General features: G+C 49.7%; 1 protein-coding gene across 6 annotated transcripts in view; it reads left to right on the top strand.

Annotated features, from left to right (window-relative positions):
- CHST10 (carbohydrate sulfotransferase 10) overlaps positions 1-18561 on the top strand; it is a 38672-nt gene extending 20111 nt beyond the window's left edge. For 5 of the 6 annotated variants that reach the window (XM_023764415.1, XM_023764414.1, XM_014466247.2 and 2 more), the window contains 4 exons: positions 5542-5633; positions 11461-11695; positions 14053-14158; positions 15576-16113. In XM_023764415.1, the coding sequence (XP_023620183.1) occupies positions 5542-5633; positions 11461-11695; positions 14053-14158; positions 15576-16113 (971 nt within the window). Of the gene's footprint in view, positions 1-5541; positions 5634-11460; positions 11696-14052; positions 14159-15575 lie in introns of all 6 variants that reach the window. The other variant, XM_014466246.2, reaches the window with a different exon arrangement.
- The last annotated feature ends 214 nt before the right edge of the window (positions 18562-18775 follow it).

Raw genomic sequence — 18775 nt, 5'->3', positions numbered from 1 at the left:
GGCCTCCCCTACCCCCCAGTGTCTTGTTTCCATTGGTTATGCTTATATGCATGCATACAAGTCCTTCGGTTGATCTCTTAACCGCCCCCCCCCCACCCCGCCCAGCCCTCCCTGGCCTTCCCGCTGCTGTAGTTTGACAGTCTACCCTTTAAAGTGAATGGTAATTCCTTGTGCCCTTTGATGCCCCCTGTGGCCGTGTGATGGCTGTGGCCAGTGAACCACTGCAAGTGGGAACTTTGGAGCCAGCACACACTGGGCCCCCCTCCCTCTTTCCCACTCAGTGAAGCATGGAGAGGGTCCTGGTGAGGATGGGCCACCAGTGAGGGTGGTGTCAGCCCCATGATGTGCACTGAACTCAGTGAGAACTCTTTTCTGTTGGGCCCACAACATAGCGCAGCCATCTCTGACTACGGAGGACTTGTCCCTAAGTGCTTGGCTAGAATCACAAGATGGATGTCTGTTAGCTGAGTTATGAATAAAGGCAGTGAGCTCACACACAGGGTCTACTAGTGTAGATGATTGAGCTCCTTGAAGTTAAACAACCCCCCTGAAGGCCATCAGAGAAGACCGTGGGTGGGTGGTTCAGGCAACTCCTGCCCCTGAGCCCTAATGGTCACTTAGCCTTAGGGGCCCCCTCTGTCTCTGGGGGAAAGGGGGGGCGCTTAACCCCCTGGTGGGTCTGAGGGCTGAACAGGAAACTGAAAGAGTTTTGTAAACTTGTGTCTGCAAGAGATTTTTCTCATGTGTTAGGCTTTGTTTCACTGGTGGTCACAGTATTTTCACCTTTGAACCAAAAGCCTCATGTGAAATATTTATCACAAGGAAATAACTGGAAACACAGCAGGATCATGCGTGCTGAAGGTCCATTTCCTGCAACGCAGGTCGTGAATCCTTGGTCCCAGCACCGAGGGGCCAGTTGTAACTCGGTGTCTGTGGGGCAGCTAGTCTGGCTCTGTCCTCTGGGAAAACAGCTCTGTTCTAGACCCCCTCAGTGGAGGGGCGTGCTTTCTTCTCACCTGCCTGTTCCTGATGATTCCCTTACTAGTTAAGCTGATAGGAAGAGCAGGTATGTCCTGAACTGCTGTTGAAAGCAATGCTTACCTTGTTCTTTGTTTTTAATAGTGTTATGGTCTCTCTTCGGCTCAGCAGTGAAGCCACAGTGATATTTGTGGCAGTGGCTTATCTGTGGTTGACAAATTCCAGTGTCATGTTGAACTAGGATCGGGAGTTGTAACTAGGGAAATAGATCCCATCCAGCGATGGGAATTTCATGGCAGGGACGTTGAGAATAGTGCATCTGGTGCGTAAGTGTGGACACTGATTTTCGGCTCACTTCTGTTTGACTTCCTCTCCCAATATTTTGCTCCACTTAGCCCCTCACCTTGGCTGTAAGCCGCTTAAGGGCAGAGCCAATGACTTCAGAGTCTTTGCATGCCTCCTGCCTGGTGTGTGAAGGGGGAGACCCTGGGTGACTGGACACAGCATGGTCACGGAGATGAGTGGAGGTGATCCCTTCTAGAAAAACAAAGCAGTGCGTCACTTGGTAAATTTAAATGCATTGTGAATAGAATGAGGCCTATAACGAAAGTGAGCTGTACGTTATGAAGGCACCTGGCCATAACTGGAGGATCAGAATCCTTGGTCTCGCAGCTGAAGTCTTATTCCTGAGGGCCAGAGGGGAAAGGAAGCACTGTTTGATCATAGTGGCATAATGGTACCTGCTGGAAATAAATGGTCATCGACAAAGCAATGGAAAAACCAAACCAAACATAAATCATGCTGCCAGTTTTATTTCAGTCTCTTCCAAGCAGGGCCAAGGCGAGCTGGGGAGAAAACACCAGGAAGTTTAAAATCATAAAAATGCTAAAAATGGGCAGATGACTGGCCAGTATGTGAGATGTTCCACAGCTGCCAAAGCCTATTTATTTTGCTCCTGGCACATGAAATGGGCTGCTCTTCAAAAGCTGATTGATTGATAGGTCAGTTGTTTAAAAATTCACAATACATTGTTTTATTTAAATGTTATTAAGAAGCTTAGATTTCTACAGAAGTCTGTTGAACTAAGTGTTGAACTAGCTAAGCATTGTAGTGCTAGTAGTAGAAGGTGCTGTGGGAACAGGAAGTGACCAGACAGGAGGGGAATGTGACCTTTTTATTAGCACCTTAGTGCTGCTCCACACGTGGTCAGATTGCGCAGAGGAGGATAGACAGATGTTGGTGTCAGAGCCTGAGTGTGTCCAGCAGCTTTGCTGATGGCACTGATGCCTTGTCTAGTTCCGCACCATAAACAACACTCTTGTCCCTGTCACAGGTCCAGAACAGCTGCTGGGCACAGCTCTAGTTAGGTTGCCTTTTAACCCAAACCTAGAAAATGGGAAAAAAAATACTTTAGTGGGATTCATAAAGTGCATGGCAGAGAGATTTCTACTGGAGTCAGAAAAGGAAGCTGTGGAGATGGGTTACCGTTGTCGGGGCGTTGGTAAGGAGTTCTCCCTGTGTGTTCTCCTGGCTACTGGACGGGGAGGGGGATGCGAGGACTGGGCAGGTGGGGGCTGCAGGGGAGTGTGCAGTGTTGGTATTAATGACCTAAGGGGGGAGGTTTTGATTTTTTTTAAAGAAGTGAACTGTGCCTTTGTCCATGCTTCATTTTGCTGATTTTTATAATTTTATTTGCTCTATTTTTTCTAGGTATGTATTAGTGTTTGCAAAGTTTTGAAAAATAAATCTTTGATTATAGAGGTCTGAAACTTATCTTCAAATTTTGCTGCAAAGGTTTTCCAAAAATCAGTTGGCTATAAAATATTCTTCGGGACTAACATTTTGTAAGATTTCTCTAGTCTCATCTCAGTTCCCATGGTTTAAAATATATATATATTTATTTCAGAGAGGAAGGGAGAGGGAGAGATAGAAACATCAATGATGAGAGAGAATCATTGATCGGCTGCCTCCCCCATACCCCCTACTGGGGGTCGAGCCTGCAACCCGGGCATGTGCCCCTGACCAGAATTGAACCCAGGACCTTTCAGTCCCCAGGCCAATGCTGTATCCACTGAACCAAACCGGCCAGGACAGTTCCCATGAATTTTTAAATTAGTATGTAAGCACTAACTTGACTTCTAACCTGGCTTTTTAAAAAATTAAATTTCTTGCCCTAACCGGTTTGGCTCAGTGGATAGAGCGTCGGCCTTCGGACTCAAGGGTCCCAGATTCCATTCTGGTCAAGGACATGTACCTTGGTTGCTGCACATCCCCAGTGGGGAGGGAGGCAGCTGATCAGTGTTTCTCTCTCATCGATGTTTCTAACTCTCTATCCCTCTCCCTTCCTCTCTGTAAAAAATCAATAAAATATATTTTTTTAAAAAATAAATTTCTTATTTGGGGGATCATTATAGAGTCACATGCAGTTGCAACAAATAACAGGTTGAGTTCTATGTCCCTTGACTCAGTTTCCCCAAGTGGTAACATCTTTCAAGCTATGCTGCAGAATCATGAGCAGGATGCTGATGTTAATACAGACAAGATGCCAAACACCTTCCTCACCACAGGAATCCCTCCTGTTGCCCTTTTATAGCCACACTCACCTCCTTCTCCCCATCCTGCACCCCCACTCTCTCCCAGTAATCACTAATCTCTTCTCCATCATTTCAGGAAAATTATAATGGGAGGGGATTTAGGGAGCTAGATAAAAAAAGTGAAGGGATTAAGAAGTACAAATTGGCAGTTACAGAATAGTCATAGAGATTATAGTCAATATTGTAATTACTATGTATAGTGCCACGTGGGTACTAGACTTATCAGGAGGATCACTACATAAGGTATGTAAATGTGTAAACAGTATGCTACACACCTAAAACTGATATTGAATGTCAACTGTAATTGAAAACTTTTTTCACTTTTTAAAAATTAAATGAGAAATAAAAAAGAATATTATATCCAGTATGTGACCTTTTGGTATTGACTTTTATTTCTCAGCATAAAAAAAAAAATCCCGGGGGATTCATCCAATTTGTGTGTATCAGTAATTTGTTGCTTTTTATTGCTGTATTCCAAGATAGATGTCCCCATTTTTTAACCTGTTGGAGTATGTCTGGATTGTTTCCATTTTGGAGGCTATTACAAATGGAGCTGCTCCAAACATTTGCGTGCAGGGTTTTGCATGAATATAGTTCTCATTTCTCTGGAATAAATGCCTGGGAACAGTTGCTGGGTTGTATGGTAGCTGCAGCTTAGTTTTTAAAGAAATGACCAAACTGTTTTCCAGAGTTGTACCATTTTCATTCCTCCCAGCAGTGTATGAATGATTCCGTTTCTCTGCATCCTCACTAGCATTTTGTATTTTCACTATTTTGTATTTTAGCTGTTTTGCTAGGTGTGTAGTGGTATCTCACTGTGTGTTGCTTTGAGGTGTTTTTTTTTAAAGTTGACATTCAATATTATATTAGTTTCAGGTGTACAACCCCCTGATTAAACATTTATATAACTTATGAATTGATCACCCTGATAAATCTAGTAGCCCTCTGACACCATACTCAGTTACTACAATATTATTGACCATATTCCCTATATTGTACTTTATATCCTTGTGATTATTCTCTAACTACAGGGTGGAGCAAAAGTAGGTTTATAGTTGTGAGTACATGAAACACAATTTATTCTTGTATTATTGTTTATTAATTATTGTATTATTTTCCATACCAACAGCTGTAAACCTACTTTTGCCCCACCCTATAGTAATTCACTGTGGTTTTAATTTGCATTTATCTGATGGCTCATGATGTTGAACATCCTTTCATGTGTTTATCTGCTACCTGTTTATCCTCTTTGGTGAAACATCTGTTCATGCCTTACCCACTTTCTAATTGGATTATTTTTTACTGTTGAATTTTGAGAATTCTCATGTATTCTAGGTATAACTCCTTTGCAAATTTTTCCTCCCAGGTTATAGTTTGCCTTTCTGTGATCTGTGCAGAGCAAAGTTTTTATTTTGAGGAGGTTTATTTGATCAAATTTTCCAAAAATTTTCTCCTATGTTTTTTATTTTTACAGTTTTATGTGTCTACTAGAGGCCCAGTGCATGGATTCGTGTGCAGATTCATGCACCAGTGGGGTCCCTTGGCCTGGCCTGTGCCCTCTCGAAATCTGGGACCCCTCGGGGGATGTTGGAGAGCCAGTTTCGGTCCAATCCCCACAGGCTACGAATCCGTGCAACGGGCCTCTAGTATGCTTATAAAGTCTTTGGTTAATCTCTTCCCTCTGAGATTCATCAGTCTGTTCCATGTTTCCATGCCTGTACATTGAGCGTCTGCCCCCTGGTGTTAGTGCACGTCATAGCTGCTGGTTGAATGGTCGAATGGTCACTTAGGCTTTTATATATATAGATAGATGTTCAATTGCTCAAGTACCATTTGCTGAAAAGACTTCCCCCTCTACCAAATTGCTTTCGCACCTGTCAAATACTGGTTGGGCGTCTCTGTGTAGGTCCACTTCTAGGCCTCTTTTCTGCTCCTCCATGAGAAGAGTTCTCACCTCTCTGTCTCTTAGCCTACAGCGCCAAACAGGAGTTCCTGTTCCTGACAGCCGTGCCGGATTCTGGGAAGTTACAGGGAGAGCAGCAGTTTCCTGAGGAACTGAAGGTAGGCACAGCCAGGTAGAGGGCCTTGTCCCTTCCGGCCTGGTCAGCAGAGGAGCAGGGCTGCCTCTTCCCACTCTTCCCTGTGGTGTCTCAGTCTCTCTGCTCCCTCCCTCCAGCACCAGCAGGTTGCCCCATCACTGCCTGGGCACTGGCCTGCCCGCTCCCTGAGCTCATCGGCTATTCCCACTTACCATCATGTTCTGCTGTGTAGTCACTGCTTCTGTCCTTTCTGCACATTTCTGCTCACCTTTGAGCTTCTCTCTGGGGAGGCACAGTCACACTTATTTATGTTCCTCACAGGGCTTTGTACATCGTGGGTGCTCTGTAAATGCCCGTTGTGCTGCCTTCCTGGCCAGCTGACAGCGAACCTTGCCGGGGGGTGGAGGATGTTGGGCAAGGTCAGGAGAAAACCAGGGCTGTGGGGAAAGGTCTCTGACCCAGAATCATGGACAGAGGAGCGGTCATCCAGCGTGGCGTGGTGTGGGTGAGAGCTGCGTCTAGGAGAAAGGCTGATGGTCCAGAATCACAGGGACATTCTGACCTAAGTCTGTCTTCTCAGGCTCCTTTCACACATAAATTCCTAGTCATGCCTCAGTGAGGGACGCCCTCTCTGTGTCCCCCATTCTTGCTGACCCCCATTCTGGGTCTGAAAGGTCTAGGTTGCAATTACGCTGGAAGGAATGAAATGGGTAGTGCAAGCTCTAAAGATGTGTATCAGCTCAGAATTAAACAGAGAAGGGACCGTTTCTGCCTGTGACTTACAGTGTAAGGATGAGGAATTAGAGCCCAGAGTCTAAAAAGCCAGCACCTGCTCAGAGTGACTTTCTGTTGGAGTTAACCGTTCACAAGAGTGGATGCAGTAAGGATCAGGTCTGCAGACCTCTTGTCAGGTGGGCCTGCGATGTTGCTTTCAGTTTGGGGTAGTCCAGGGCAAGGAAGGTGTGGGTGGACAAGAAGCAAACCTATAAGAAGTAGGAGGGTGGCTTTCATGGAAAGAGTTAAGGAAATTGATGTTTAGTGACTGGGATGAATAAGGACCCTAAGGGAGGGTAAGACTGTTCTCTGGGGAGGAACAGAGGGCGCTTTGCAGAGGACAGGGGGGGCACTCTGCAGGTGCTCCCCCTTCCTCAGTGTCTTCGCCTTGGGAAGCAGAGGTAGGAGTCCCCAAAACATTCTTCCCTCCTCCAGGGAAACCCAGGAAACTATCAAACACAGGAGAGAGCAAGAGTTTCTTGAAAAAGGCGATGTGAGCCAGGGAGTTGGTGGTAGTAGATCCGTGAGGGAAGAGCAGGGAGCCAGGTGGTGGGGTGAAACCTGTATTGTCCCGAAATTTCCAGTGTCCTTGTTCTCCAGGGCTCTGTCCTCCCATTTTGTTACTGACTCGGTTGTTTGGGAAGGACAGTGTGTTACAACTGCCCCATAAATGGATTGCTTGGGGAGCCGACGGCATTTTAACAAATACAATAAGGGCATTTGGTCCACTTAATAGTTAATTGAGAGGAGCCATCTGCTTTGAAATCTTGGGAGGAAGTTCTTTGTAACTTTAAGGGAATAAGTAGGCGTAGCAGCAGAATAAGTAGACGAGCCGCAGAACAGGGCCATACCTAGAAGTGGGCAAAGCAGTGGGCCTGGAGAAAAAGGCTCCCTGGTCAGCAGTGCCTTCCCCCACCTTCTGCCCCCAACACACATGCAGTGCCGTGTGTGTTCTTGTGTTACCGATATTCTAAATGCTGAAGCCGTGCCAAGGGGTATGTGCCGTACTTTGGAACTTGAACTTGTTTCTCTGTTTTGGCTTTTTTCATTAGCCTTCTTTTAAGGAAAATCAGATGAGCCCGTCATGCATCCGCTCTCCTTGCCGTGTATGACTCATCCCTGTGATTCACTGGGCAGTGGAAGGCCCTGAGGAGGGCATCAGGAAGTGGCTGGGAAGAGTGGTTGTCACTGTAGAAAAAGGGAGGGAGGAAGGGAGGGAGGGAGGGAGGGGGGAGGGAGAAGAGAAGGGGCCTGTGGATGGGGAGGAAGGGACAGGCCAGCCCTGCGAGGAAACCCCGGGTGCTTGGTGGAGGCTGTGGAAGGTGGAGCTGAAGGAAGAGGGAAGAATGCTGTGCTGTCTTTGCCCAGCTGCCTTCGGATAGAATTAATCTACAGAGGACTCGGGAGAGTTTTCTAGAACTTCTCAGAAGTCTCTATAGGTGCCCACACCCCCTCACCAATATTTGCTGCTGTTGTTGCATTTGTGAGCATTTAATAAATTTCCCTCCATGTGGCTCCGAGCTCCAAGACCCAGGCCCTGCCAACACCCTTTATCTTCTCAGCTCTTTGTGGAAGAACTTGGCCTTCACAGTGGTGCCTGCTTTGGGGGCTTTCCCTTCCCCAGAACTTGGTCGTAGCCTGATCGCACCACGTCAGTGATGGGAGCAACTGGTCTTGTGTTTGGCATCACTTACCTGGATCTGCTCCCTGACCAAGGCCCACAGTAACCGAGGCTGACAGTTGGGCAGGAGCTCAGGTTCCCCGTGAAGGGGTCATGCCTCACACCAACTTCCCCAAATGAGTGACATTTGTCCAAGCTGATGCGGTGATGATGTGAGCCACCAGCAGGACCTTGGCCTTCCGGTGCCTCCTGTGCTGCCGATGCGGCTGTGTCCATGGCTCGCGTGGCCCTGATGTTTCCGGGGCTTCCTCAGTCTGGATGGCATGTCAGTGGCCTCGATGCCATAGCCAATATTTTTGAATCAAGTTTTTTACTAAAAAGTAATACATACTTGTGTATTTTAAAGAAATACCCAAAATTGAAAGGAAAAAGCTCAACTTTTGTATATTTCCTTTTTAAAACCCATTTAGGTGTTACGCTTATATGTATGGTCTGTGACTCCATTTCCCCAGGATAACCACACAGTCATGTTTCTCTGTAACATGGGTTGAGGAGAAGGGCAGGGTTTGGAAGTTTAGCCGCTGTGGGTGAATGCTGGAGCACCTCCTAACTTAACATGACCTTTCCCCGTCTCCGATTCCTGAGCTGAAGATATAGGCAGAAAGGCTCACTGTATTCCAGGCAAATCGGTGAAGAGACCCACTCTGACACTTCCTGGCCAAGTGTTGAAAGTGCTAGAATCAAGAGGAGAAAATGCTATAAGCCACCCAGGTATTAAAATGGGTGGTTAGCCATGGCCAGGTGGATCAGTGGTTAGAGTGTCCCCTGAGCACTGAAAGGTCATGGATTTGATTTCAGGCCAAGGGCATGTACCTAGGTTTGGGTTCCATCCCTAGTTGGAGCATGTACAGGAGGCAACAATCTCTGTCTCTCGCTCTCTCTCTCTCTCTCTCTCAAAATCAATAGAAACATATCCTCAGGTGAGGATTAAACAATAAATAAATAAGTAAATAAATAAATAAATAAATAAATAAATAAATAATGGTTGACTTCTTCCCTGGCCTGGTAGCCCAGTATGGTCATGGTATGCCAAGGTTGTGGGTTCAATCTCCCATCAGGGCACATACAAGAAGCAACCAAGCAACCAATGAATGCATCAATAAGTGGAACAACAAATCGATGTTTCTCTCTCTCTCTCTCTCTCTCTCACTCTCTCTCAAAAATCAATGATAATAATAAAAGATTTATAAAATGGGGTGGATACAAAGAAATGACAGGTCAGGTGGGGGTGGGGGTGGGCTCCCTGCAGTGAAGCCTCAGCTTGGGAATTGGGCGGCAGAGCCGTGACTGTTTTTGTGGGGTTGTTTTGGTTTTTTTTGTTTCATTTCAGAGAGGGAGAGAGAGATAGAAGCATCAGTGATGAGAGTAAATCATTGATTCATTGATCGGCTGCCTCCTATACGCTCCACACTGGGGATTGAGCCCACAACCCATGTATGTGCCCCTGACTGGAATTGAACCTGGGACCCTTCATTCGCAGGCTGACCCTCTATCCACTGAGCCAAATCAGCTAGAGCCGTGACTCTGTTTTCATTCAGGGTATGCTCTGTGTGGAGGCAGCAGCAGGCCTGTCTCAGGTACACACGGCTAGAAGCTATACCTCCTATGTACTATGTTTTTGAGGGGAAAAGCTATTGAAAGACCTTTTCCAGATAACAGATGGTCAGAACCAACACTCAAAAGTGGTGACATCACAGAGCAAAGAAGTGCCGCCCTTCCCTAGTGTGGCTGGACCCCAAGCTCAGAAACCCAACAGGAGGCTGTGCGCCTGCTGTCCCTGTGGCCTCGGGCTCCTGGGGGCTGTCAGCACACCCGCCCCTGCTTGGTCTCGGGCCCACTTTCCTGGTGGGTAGGGGTTTCTGGCATCAGAGCCTTCGTCCCACAGTCATGGATTTTCTCATCTGGTTGATAACTCCTGAGAGAACAAGCGAGTGCTGGCGTGCTCCCTCCGACATGTGCTCATAGTGCTAAATGCCTGTGGGGCCACCAAGCAAAACCTGCATCACAGTTACCAGAGCAGGTCTGCCTCAGGCCGGCTTCTAGTGTGTGGGTTCTTGACTTTGTGTAGGAAAGGTTTTGCAACATGAGTCCAGATGGGTTTGAATGAACGTTTATTAAAGCTGGGGACAGTGAAACAGAGGAAGGAATTGGGTAAAGAAGCAAGGCAGGGCTCTGCTTTGGCTCTTTGGAAATGTTAAAGGAGCGAGGTAGCCTGGGCGGGCTGCTGTAGCTCACAGGGAAGACAGAGAGTAAGGGGTTTTGGAGACAGGATCAGGTGAGCCCGAGTGGAGTGGTCGCTGCCCGCTGCTCCGCTGTTTACGTCTCATGGGGATCCTTAGAAAGAAAAAGTTCATGCCTGGGAAGGGGCATGGGCGAGCTCTAGAGCCAGCCCACATTGTCTTTCCTGAGGGCTTTTTATCCTTTTTTCCTGCAGGCCAGAATCTTCATCAGCTTCCCAGGTGCATTTTTAATGTGCTGATGCATCAAAATGAGTGCAGAGGGGAGTTTGGGGTTATTCTTTGGGCTGTTTTACTGTTACCTTAGGTCTGTTGGGCATGAATGGGGTTTTTGTTATTTGTTCCTTGGGTCTAGCTGGCACAGATGGCCTTGATTGGGTCTTTGTTCTCTGTTTTCCCAGGCCAGGGGGATTTCAGATGTCTGTTCTCTGGTTAGGGAGGAGGGTATAAGCCACTTGCTCTCAAGTGTCCTTTGTTGGGGAAGGTAAGGTCTTTCGACTCACAAGCTGGCTGCAAGCTGCCCAAACTGTTTGGCCTTGTTTCATTTTCTTGTCCCAGTTTCCCCATTCCACTTACCGGGGGATTTTCCTAGCTTCCTACTCTCCTGCTACGCTTATCACTGAGGAAATGGAGTCATGGCTGCTGCATTTTCAAAACATACTAAATGACCTAAGGTGTTTTTTAAATTAATAAACCAGACTATCTCCCAAATCGTCACCATGTAGACAGCTGGTCCTTCTATACAGGCCATACAGGCACACGTAGAATAACAGGGAGGGAAAGGCTATAGAGAAGGGGGGGGAGCGGGGGGAGGGGAGAGAGGGAACTGGCCTTCCCCGAAGCCCTGAATGAAAAGTGTCCTGCAGTTTCCAGAAAATTAAGGGTCATAATTTCATCAGCAAAGTGACTGGTAGACACCCCACCCACCACCCCTCATTTTGTCCAAGCTGAGGACGAGGAACAAGAGGGTTTGCTTCTCTCTGAACATGGACCTGAGTCCCAGGCTCCTGGAGGTGAATCCGGTCCACAGGGCCCTGCTTATGTCAGATGCAGCTTCTCTGTCTGCCCAGCTGGAGGCCAGAGCGCAGGGCTCCCCGGCGGCAGCCTGTCTTCTGCTCAGGAGGCCCCCGGGCCCTTTTGCCTCCCTGTCCCTGCAGCCCACGGGGAAGATGCTCTCAGACGGCCAGCTGGCTCAGCCCTTGGTCTACATGGAGCGCCTGGAGCTCATCCGAAACGTCTGCAGGGACGCGGCCCTGAAGAACCTCTCACACACGGCCGTGTCCAAGTTCGTCCTGGACCGAATATTCGTCTGTGACAAGCACAAGATCCTCTTCTGCCAGACCCCCAAAGTGGGCAACACGCAGTGGAAGAAAGTGCTGATCGTGCTCAACGGTGCGTGCCGTGCCCGTGGTGTGTCCCCCCTCGGTGGCTTTGGGGTTTGCCCGGGGAGGGCCCCTGTGACCTGGGGGTGGGGGAGGCAGACAAGGGGCAGGGAGGAGCCACAGGAAGGGACATCTCCTAAGAGGAGCTGGTAACCTGTCAGACAGTTCTCCGTTGTGTTTTTCCTGTGAGTGTTGTTCTTTAAGTTAGTGGGTTAATGTGGATGCTGATTGTCCTCAAAGGGCCACCCCTAAGGCTGAGATCTCCTCACTTCCCACGGCAGAGTCCCCATCTCAGGCAGCCTGCTCACCTGGTGGGTCCCGTTCCTTCTCTTCAGATTCACAGCATCGATTCTTACTAGACACTGGCTCTGTCCTTGTAATCCAAGGCCCCACGCTCGCTGAGTGCCAGGAAGCCGCCCCCAACACTGCCCGTCCTGTAGTGAGAAGGGCGCCTACCCCAGGCCCTGGGAGGGGAGCCTCTACCCACAGACAAAGGATTCAGTGCCACTTGGGTAGAAAGAAATGTCCTCATTTTACACCAAGCATCGTATTCAGAGGATTTAACTGACTTGCCTCAGGAAATAGCTGATGTTTTCTTGGGAACAAATGAGATCACTGGCAAGTGACCTCATACCCTAGTTTTTTATTATTCACTGCTATTCCAGACACCATGTTTATTAAACTCTACGTACTCTGAACTGACAAGATACTTAATGGGTTCTGTGTCTTAAATTCAGCTGTTAAAGAAGCACGGCTCTAGCTCAGAGCCGTGTGACCCTGGATGAAGAATGCGACCTGGGAGCCCTGTGGGTGGTGGCTCGGGTCTCTGTCCCCTGTCCGACTGCTGCTCTGCCCTCAGTCAGGGGTCAGAGTTTATTGTCATTGGCCTTTTCCAAGGTTGGCTGGGGGAGAAGAGAGACACTCGCCTCGTTTTCTGGTATATAATGAATATGCTTGAGTAATCTGACTGCATGTTGGATTTTTGATGTCGTAGAATGAGGTTACAAATCAAATTGGAAACAATGAATACACGATTCTTACAAATCTGCCACCACAGTCTGAAGCATCAATCAAGGGCAGGACAAAACAGGAGCAGGTTGCCAGGTCGCATGTAGGCGCACCCAAGAGGCACTGCGACCCTCCCAGACCACTGCGGTGAAGGAGGCATGGCAGCGGAGCCAGCCATAATCCTCTTGCTGGTGGAGGTTCTTGCCTTCAATTGTAAAAATTCGGTTTGTAAAAAAAAACACAGCATCTGCGAAGCGTGATAAAGCAAAACACAATAAAACAAGGCATGCCTGCAATAGAAAAGCAGGTGGTCCTTGTGGCTGCCTTCTGCCGGCCCTGCATGCACCTGGATGGGGACAGATACCTGAGCGGGTCCATGTGCAAATCCACAGGTTGGTTCATTTGACAGTCTTGCCCATTTAGAGCCATCCACAGCAGTTAGCGTAGAGGTCTAGACTGGCACTTAAACATTTGGGGGAAGAATAAATAAAATAGGCGATGGCCACTGCTTAGGTGGCCCAACAGAGATTTCCCCCCACCAGACTCCACATGTAACAAGACAGGAGTAACACAAAGATGGATGTAAAGGTTTGCAGAGGCTTGGCTAAAAGCTCAGGTAATGACACTTTATTTCCGTTTGTCTAAGTTGGGAAAAGAATGAAAACCTGCCCAACCCACCAAGGATGCCCCTCCCCAGGTTACATGCGTCAGCCTGCCTCCAAGCACTGTGCTCTTGACCCTGCCACTTCTCCTCAGTCACTCCGTCTCCTCCTTGACCCTCGCTTCAAATATATCTATCCCACGACATTAGCTGGATCGTTCCAGCACCAAACACCTCTGCCACTTGCCACATCTCTGGGATGCCCTGAGGTTACCTAGGAACTCACCTGAGGCCCAGGGATGTGGTCCTGGGAACACCTTGCCTGTCGGGAGTGGCGGGCCTGTGAGGGCTGTGGGTGTGAGCAGGTTGTTCTCATGAGCCCAGTTTCACAGTAGAGTGAGTGCGGGAGGCCTTAGGCATTCTGTTTGCGTGCAGCGATGCGCGTGCAGCGATGTGTCTGTTGGCAGATTTAGCCCATCCCAGTGCGCTACCAGGGGTAGGTATCATCCTTCCTTCCACCCCTTACTCCCTCACCCTCCTCCTCTTAACTCCTCTTGGTTCCTCCTGTCGGCTTACAGGTGACCAGAGCTTGTCTGCACTCGCATTTTGCCACGTCTCACTCGTCTTAGTTGGAATTCAATATCACCATGGATATTGGGGATGACTTGCGGGGAACATGGGCCTAAGTTAGAGACGGGCATCTTCTTTAAAGGTAGCACTGAGGGGGCCACACAACTTCTCCCTTGTTTGCTTCCTAGGTGCCTTTCCTTCCATCGAAGACATCCCCGAGAACGTGGTTCATGACCACGAAAAGAACGGCCTCCCTCGTCTCTCTGCCTTCAGCGATGCGGAAATTCAGAAGCGGTAGGAACAGGTTCCTGCAGGGAGGGGCTTTTCGATACGTCCCAGGCTCGGTTCTGTACTTGCCCTGTGTCCCACACTGCGCCAAGGACTCCAGGGGGCTGTTGGTTTGCGTGGGGGAGAGGCAGCTTTGCACATGCCCAGAGTTCAGTGCATTTAAACTCAGAAATCTTGATGGGAATTTCAGAATGGCTCTCCACTCTCACCTTCATGCCATCCATGGGAATGAAGGAAGGTCATTTTCCCAATAGAAGTGAGTGGTCATTTTTGTTCTGCGTTGGTTGTGTTTAGTTTTATGGACTCCTTACTGGATATGATTGTTACTTCCTAAGAAAGGGATTTAGGCTGCAGGGAAACCCCACCTCGTTTTCATTTTCCCCAAAGGCATCGTGCCTGCTTCCCCGCCACTGCCCTGAGAGTGGTGGTGTGGACTGGACCTAGCACAGCCCGGCAGACAGACCCACCGATCACAGCAGGGAGGGCACTGGCACTAAAACTTAGCTATAAATTGAAAAGTTCTCTTTACTAGCTATGAAATGGCCCCGCCAGAGCCAAGTTCAACAGGAATAAGAATGTCAGAACCCACCTGAACTTGGCCCTGCCTCGCTCGTCAGCACCTTCTCTTCCTTCCAGCCCTGGTTCCGGAGGCTTTCCAATGTGTCCAAACCCTTCAGAACACAGCTGTTCAGTGCCAGAGCCAAGCCGGGTCAGGGCTGCCCTGTTACCATCCTGGGCTTTTGTCAGGAAATGGTTAGGGCCTGCAAAGCACTGAGCAGTTTCTGGCTCGGAGGAAGCCGCTGCAGTGACAGCAGTGGCCTCACTGTCGTCATGGTTGCCCTGGGCCCTGGGACCACCACTGCCACTCCCGCAGGTCTCCCGGGCCAGCTCTCCTCCCGCTGGGGCCTGAGCCTCACTCCATCTCCTACCACCACTGCTCTTGGCAATTATTTTTCCTGCCCCTGGCAATTTTGAATTGAGTATTTCAGATATAAAGTAACTTTCCTGGCCTCCGTTGTTCCTAACTCACTCAAAGTTCCTGTCCTTAGGATTTTCTGCCCAGGAACAAAACTTTTAAATGTCCTTAAAATTTTGAAACTCTCAAGTAAAACAAAACATAGGTGAAATAGATGTTTTCACAGTGGCCCCCGAGGGTGAGTGCTGAGGCCCTGGACAGTCACAGTCTCGGAGCTTCCATTTCTTCACCTATAAAATGGGTGCTAATGAGCAGGTTTGCCCTCAGTGGTGTTGAGTGGATTAAGCGGGATGTGTGTGATGTGCTCATCTCAGGGCTCGCCCGGGGGAGGGTTCAGGACATGGCGGCTGCAGCTGCTCCAGCTGTGTCTCCACTCTTCCCACTCTCACAGCCGTCACCACCAGTAGCATCGGCTTCACCTCTTGTTTATCTACATTTTTCCCTTAGCTTGAAAACCTACTTCAAGTTTTTTATTGTAAGAGATCCCTTTGAAAGACTGATATCTGCTTTTAAGGACAAGTTCGTCCACAATCCCCGCTTTGAACCCTGGTACAGACACGAGATTGCCCCCGGCATCATCCGGAAGTACAGGCGGAACCGGACGGAGACCCGGGGCATCCAGTTTGAAGATTTTGTGCGCTACCTGGGCGATCCAAACCACAGATGGCTGGACCTCCAGTTTGGGGACCACATCATTCACTGGGTGACGTACGTCGAGCTGTGCGCGCCCTGCGAGATATCATACAGTGTGATTGGTCACCACGAGACCCTGGAGGACGACGCCCCATACATCTTAAAAGAGGCGGGCATAGACCACCTGGTGTCATACCCCACCATCCCTCCGGGCATCACCGTGTACAACAAAACCAAGGTGGAGCACTACTTCCTGGGCATCAGCAAGCGGGACATCCGGCGCCTGTATGCCCGTTTTGAAGGGGACTTTAAGCTCTTTGGGTATCAGAAGCCAGATTTTTTGCTAAACTAATGTGTAGATCTGTGAACTCCGATACCTCTGTTTGACCAGAGGCTAAGCAAGTGGAGATCTGAGCACAGAACGGACACTTCCTCCATCTCACCCCCCAAGACTCCTGCGGGCACCCACGGGCCGTGTGCACCTCGGCCGGTGAAGCTGCACCCGACGGTTCTGGCTTAGTGTGAACATCAGGTGCGTTGAGGGCCTCGCCCCCACGCCTACCAATGCCATGAGGCCTTTGGTCCCCAGAAGGGTAAAAGGACTAAACATTTGCAGTCTGACAGACCAGGAGGAGCAGTTACATGGCACAGGCGTCATTTCCCTCGGCTGTCAAGGAGGGGAAGGGCCTGCCTGTCACCCGGGGACGGCAGGAAGGGCACCTCGCGCTTTCAGGAGACCTGAGGAGCTGATGGTGTGCAGAACTGGCAGGAGCTAATGCAAGACCAAGTCTGCATAATAAAATGACAGCGCTGGCTCTCATCTTGGCGCTGCTGTAATCACAGAGGTGAACCATTCTTTCCACGACTGTCGCCTTCCTGTGGGATTCGGGGTGACCCTAGGGCACTTTTTGGCAGTCCGTCCTTTCAGAATACACGCCTGAGCACCCCTAGTCCATATTTCCGATCCTCTGTCTGCCAGGTGGTTATCTCACTGAGCCCAAGAGCTACATATTCAGAAAAAGGGGAGTGGCGTGTTCTTCCCACCTGAGAAGCGAACGTCTTTGGGAAAAGGAAGAGCTGGCGGGTTCTGGAGCTCAGGCTGCTGTGGATGTGGGCGTGCCCGTCCTGCTGGTTGTCCCTCTCTTGTCTTTGTTCCACCTGGATGGGCAGCGGGGCTTCCCTTTCCGTCCCCCCAGGCCCTCCCTGGGGCTGAAGGCCAGCAGGGCAGCGTGGCAGTCCGTGTAGTTTACATGGTCCAGTTTCATCTCGGCCAATTGCTCCCCTGGACCTGTTTTGTTAGTGCCGTCACCCCGCGCTGTAAGTTGGATGACGAGGTTCACCAGCAATAAAATCCTGGGCTGAGGCAGCCTCCAGGAATGCATCTCCCAGGCACCGAGGAGCGAGCTGCGGCCGCCATGTCAGGTGCCTGCTGACACCGAGGCCCGTTTCCCTGTGAGAAGTCCCACGTGCCGTGAGCCCAGCTTTTCTTCCAGGCAGCTTCCCCCTTCCCTTTCTCAAAGGGGCTGCCTGAGTCTGTGAATGTGAAAGTAATAAATAAAAACTGTCCAAACCCGATACGTGCTGCACTTTGAGGGGGCTCTCTGTGGCCCCACACGGTCCCCGCGGCCTGGCCCCAGCGACGGGCCTGCAAGACTGCTCTAGTGGCTGCTGGTGGCAGGACCACAGAAGGAGAGGCCCAAGTGTGACAGGCCCTAGCACTGACCAAGGGGCGTCGGTGTGGTGGCCTGTCATCAGCTGACAAGCAGGGGATGTCACATGAGCTTTTTCTGTAAAGTCTTGTGAAAATCATTTCACACCTGATCAGCCAATTGATTACCTCTTTCCTATTTGCAATGTAACAGTGTGAATAATACATTTGAGTCTAAGGCCTTAAAGTTACAACTAATTTTTAAAAAACACCTTCCTTCTCAGAAATAAAGGTCAGAAAGCTGCGTCCCCATGTGTCCCCAATCCTCTGGCTTTTAGATTTAGGTCACTTTTCTTTGGCATTTCAGTCGTTTTCCTAACAGATTTTGCCCAACAAACAGGGTTGGCCGCCAGAACATCTGGACATTTCACAGGATGTCCCAAACGTCCATTCCTCACCACCACCCCATGCGCTGTAGCTCCTGACTCCACACAGCTCCCCACTGCAGTCACCTCCACCAGAATCATTCGCTCCCTTCCCTCTCCAAAGCCCACTTTCTCCCCTTCACCCCCTGGACCTCAGGGGGAGGTGCCCGTTCTCCTGTCACCCGGACCCTTTCCCCCTCACTGCTTCCCAGAGGGAGCTTTGAGGATGCAGCCTGGAGCCAACACTCAACACTGCTGGTCCTTCCTGGAAACAGACACCGCCTGTGCTGGGTCCTCCCTCACCTGGCAGGTGTCACCTGGGCAGCTGTCTCAACCTGTGCCCATGCTGCTCCAGGAGCCCTGTGTCCTCAGCCCTGGGCCTTTGCGACTGACCCTAGACCTGCCAAGGGGTAGGCTGGAGGGTCCCTACAAGGAGGGGCACTAAGGTGGGTGTGGGGCTGGGGTGCCCCCAAGGCACAGTGCTCACAGCTCATTCCCTTCCCAGGTAAGGGGATGGGTAGCAGCAGGAGACGGTGGCTGGTGGGAAATGTCAGGGTGAGAACCCAGTGGATGGAGGGTCATCCTGTACACCAAAGGTTGCGGCTCTGATTCCTGGTCGGGGTGCATGTGGGAGGCGGCTGATCGATGTTTCTCTCATCTTCATTTAGGCTTTCTTTGTGTCCAATGGCCTGAAGTCTCAGAGTGTAATAATAAAAATTTTACTCAATATTTGTGTACATTGTGCTCCAGTCTCATAGCAAGACTGAGGAGTCAGTGGGTGAGGGAGAAAATCTAGGTGCTGCCTTTATTGCGTTTCATTCAGGCCCCTGGGACAGTGACCACAGGGACGTGCCCATCAGCACATTTGCGATGAGGATGTAGGCCCTGTTCACATAGGATTCACGTCGTGTGCAGACAAAACACTGGTCGCCACACCCTCT

Source organism: Myotis lucifugus, unplaced genomic scaffold (genome assembly GCF_000147115.1).
Source record: "Myotis lucifugus unplaced genomic scaffold, Myoluc2.0 scaffold_331, whole genome shotgun sequence".
In the NCBI taxonomy this organism is placed as follows: Eukaryota; Metazoa; Chordata; class Mammalia; order Chiroptera; family Vespertilionidae; genus Myotis; species Myotis lucifugus.
This window is presented reverse-complemented; position numbering and strand designations above follow the sequence as displayed.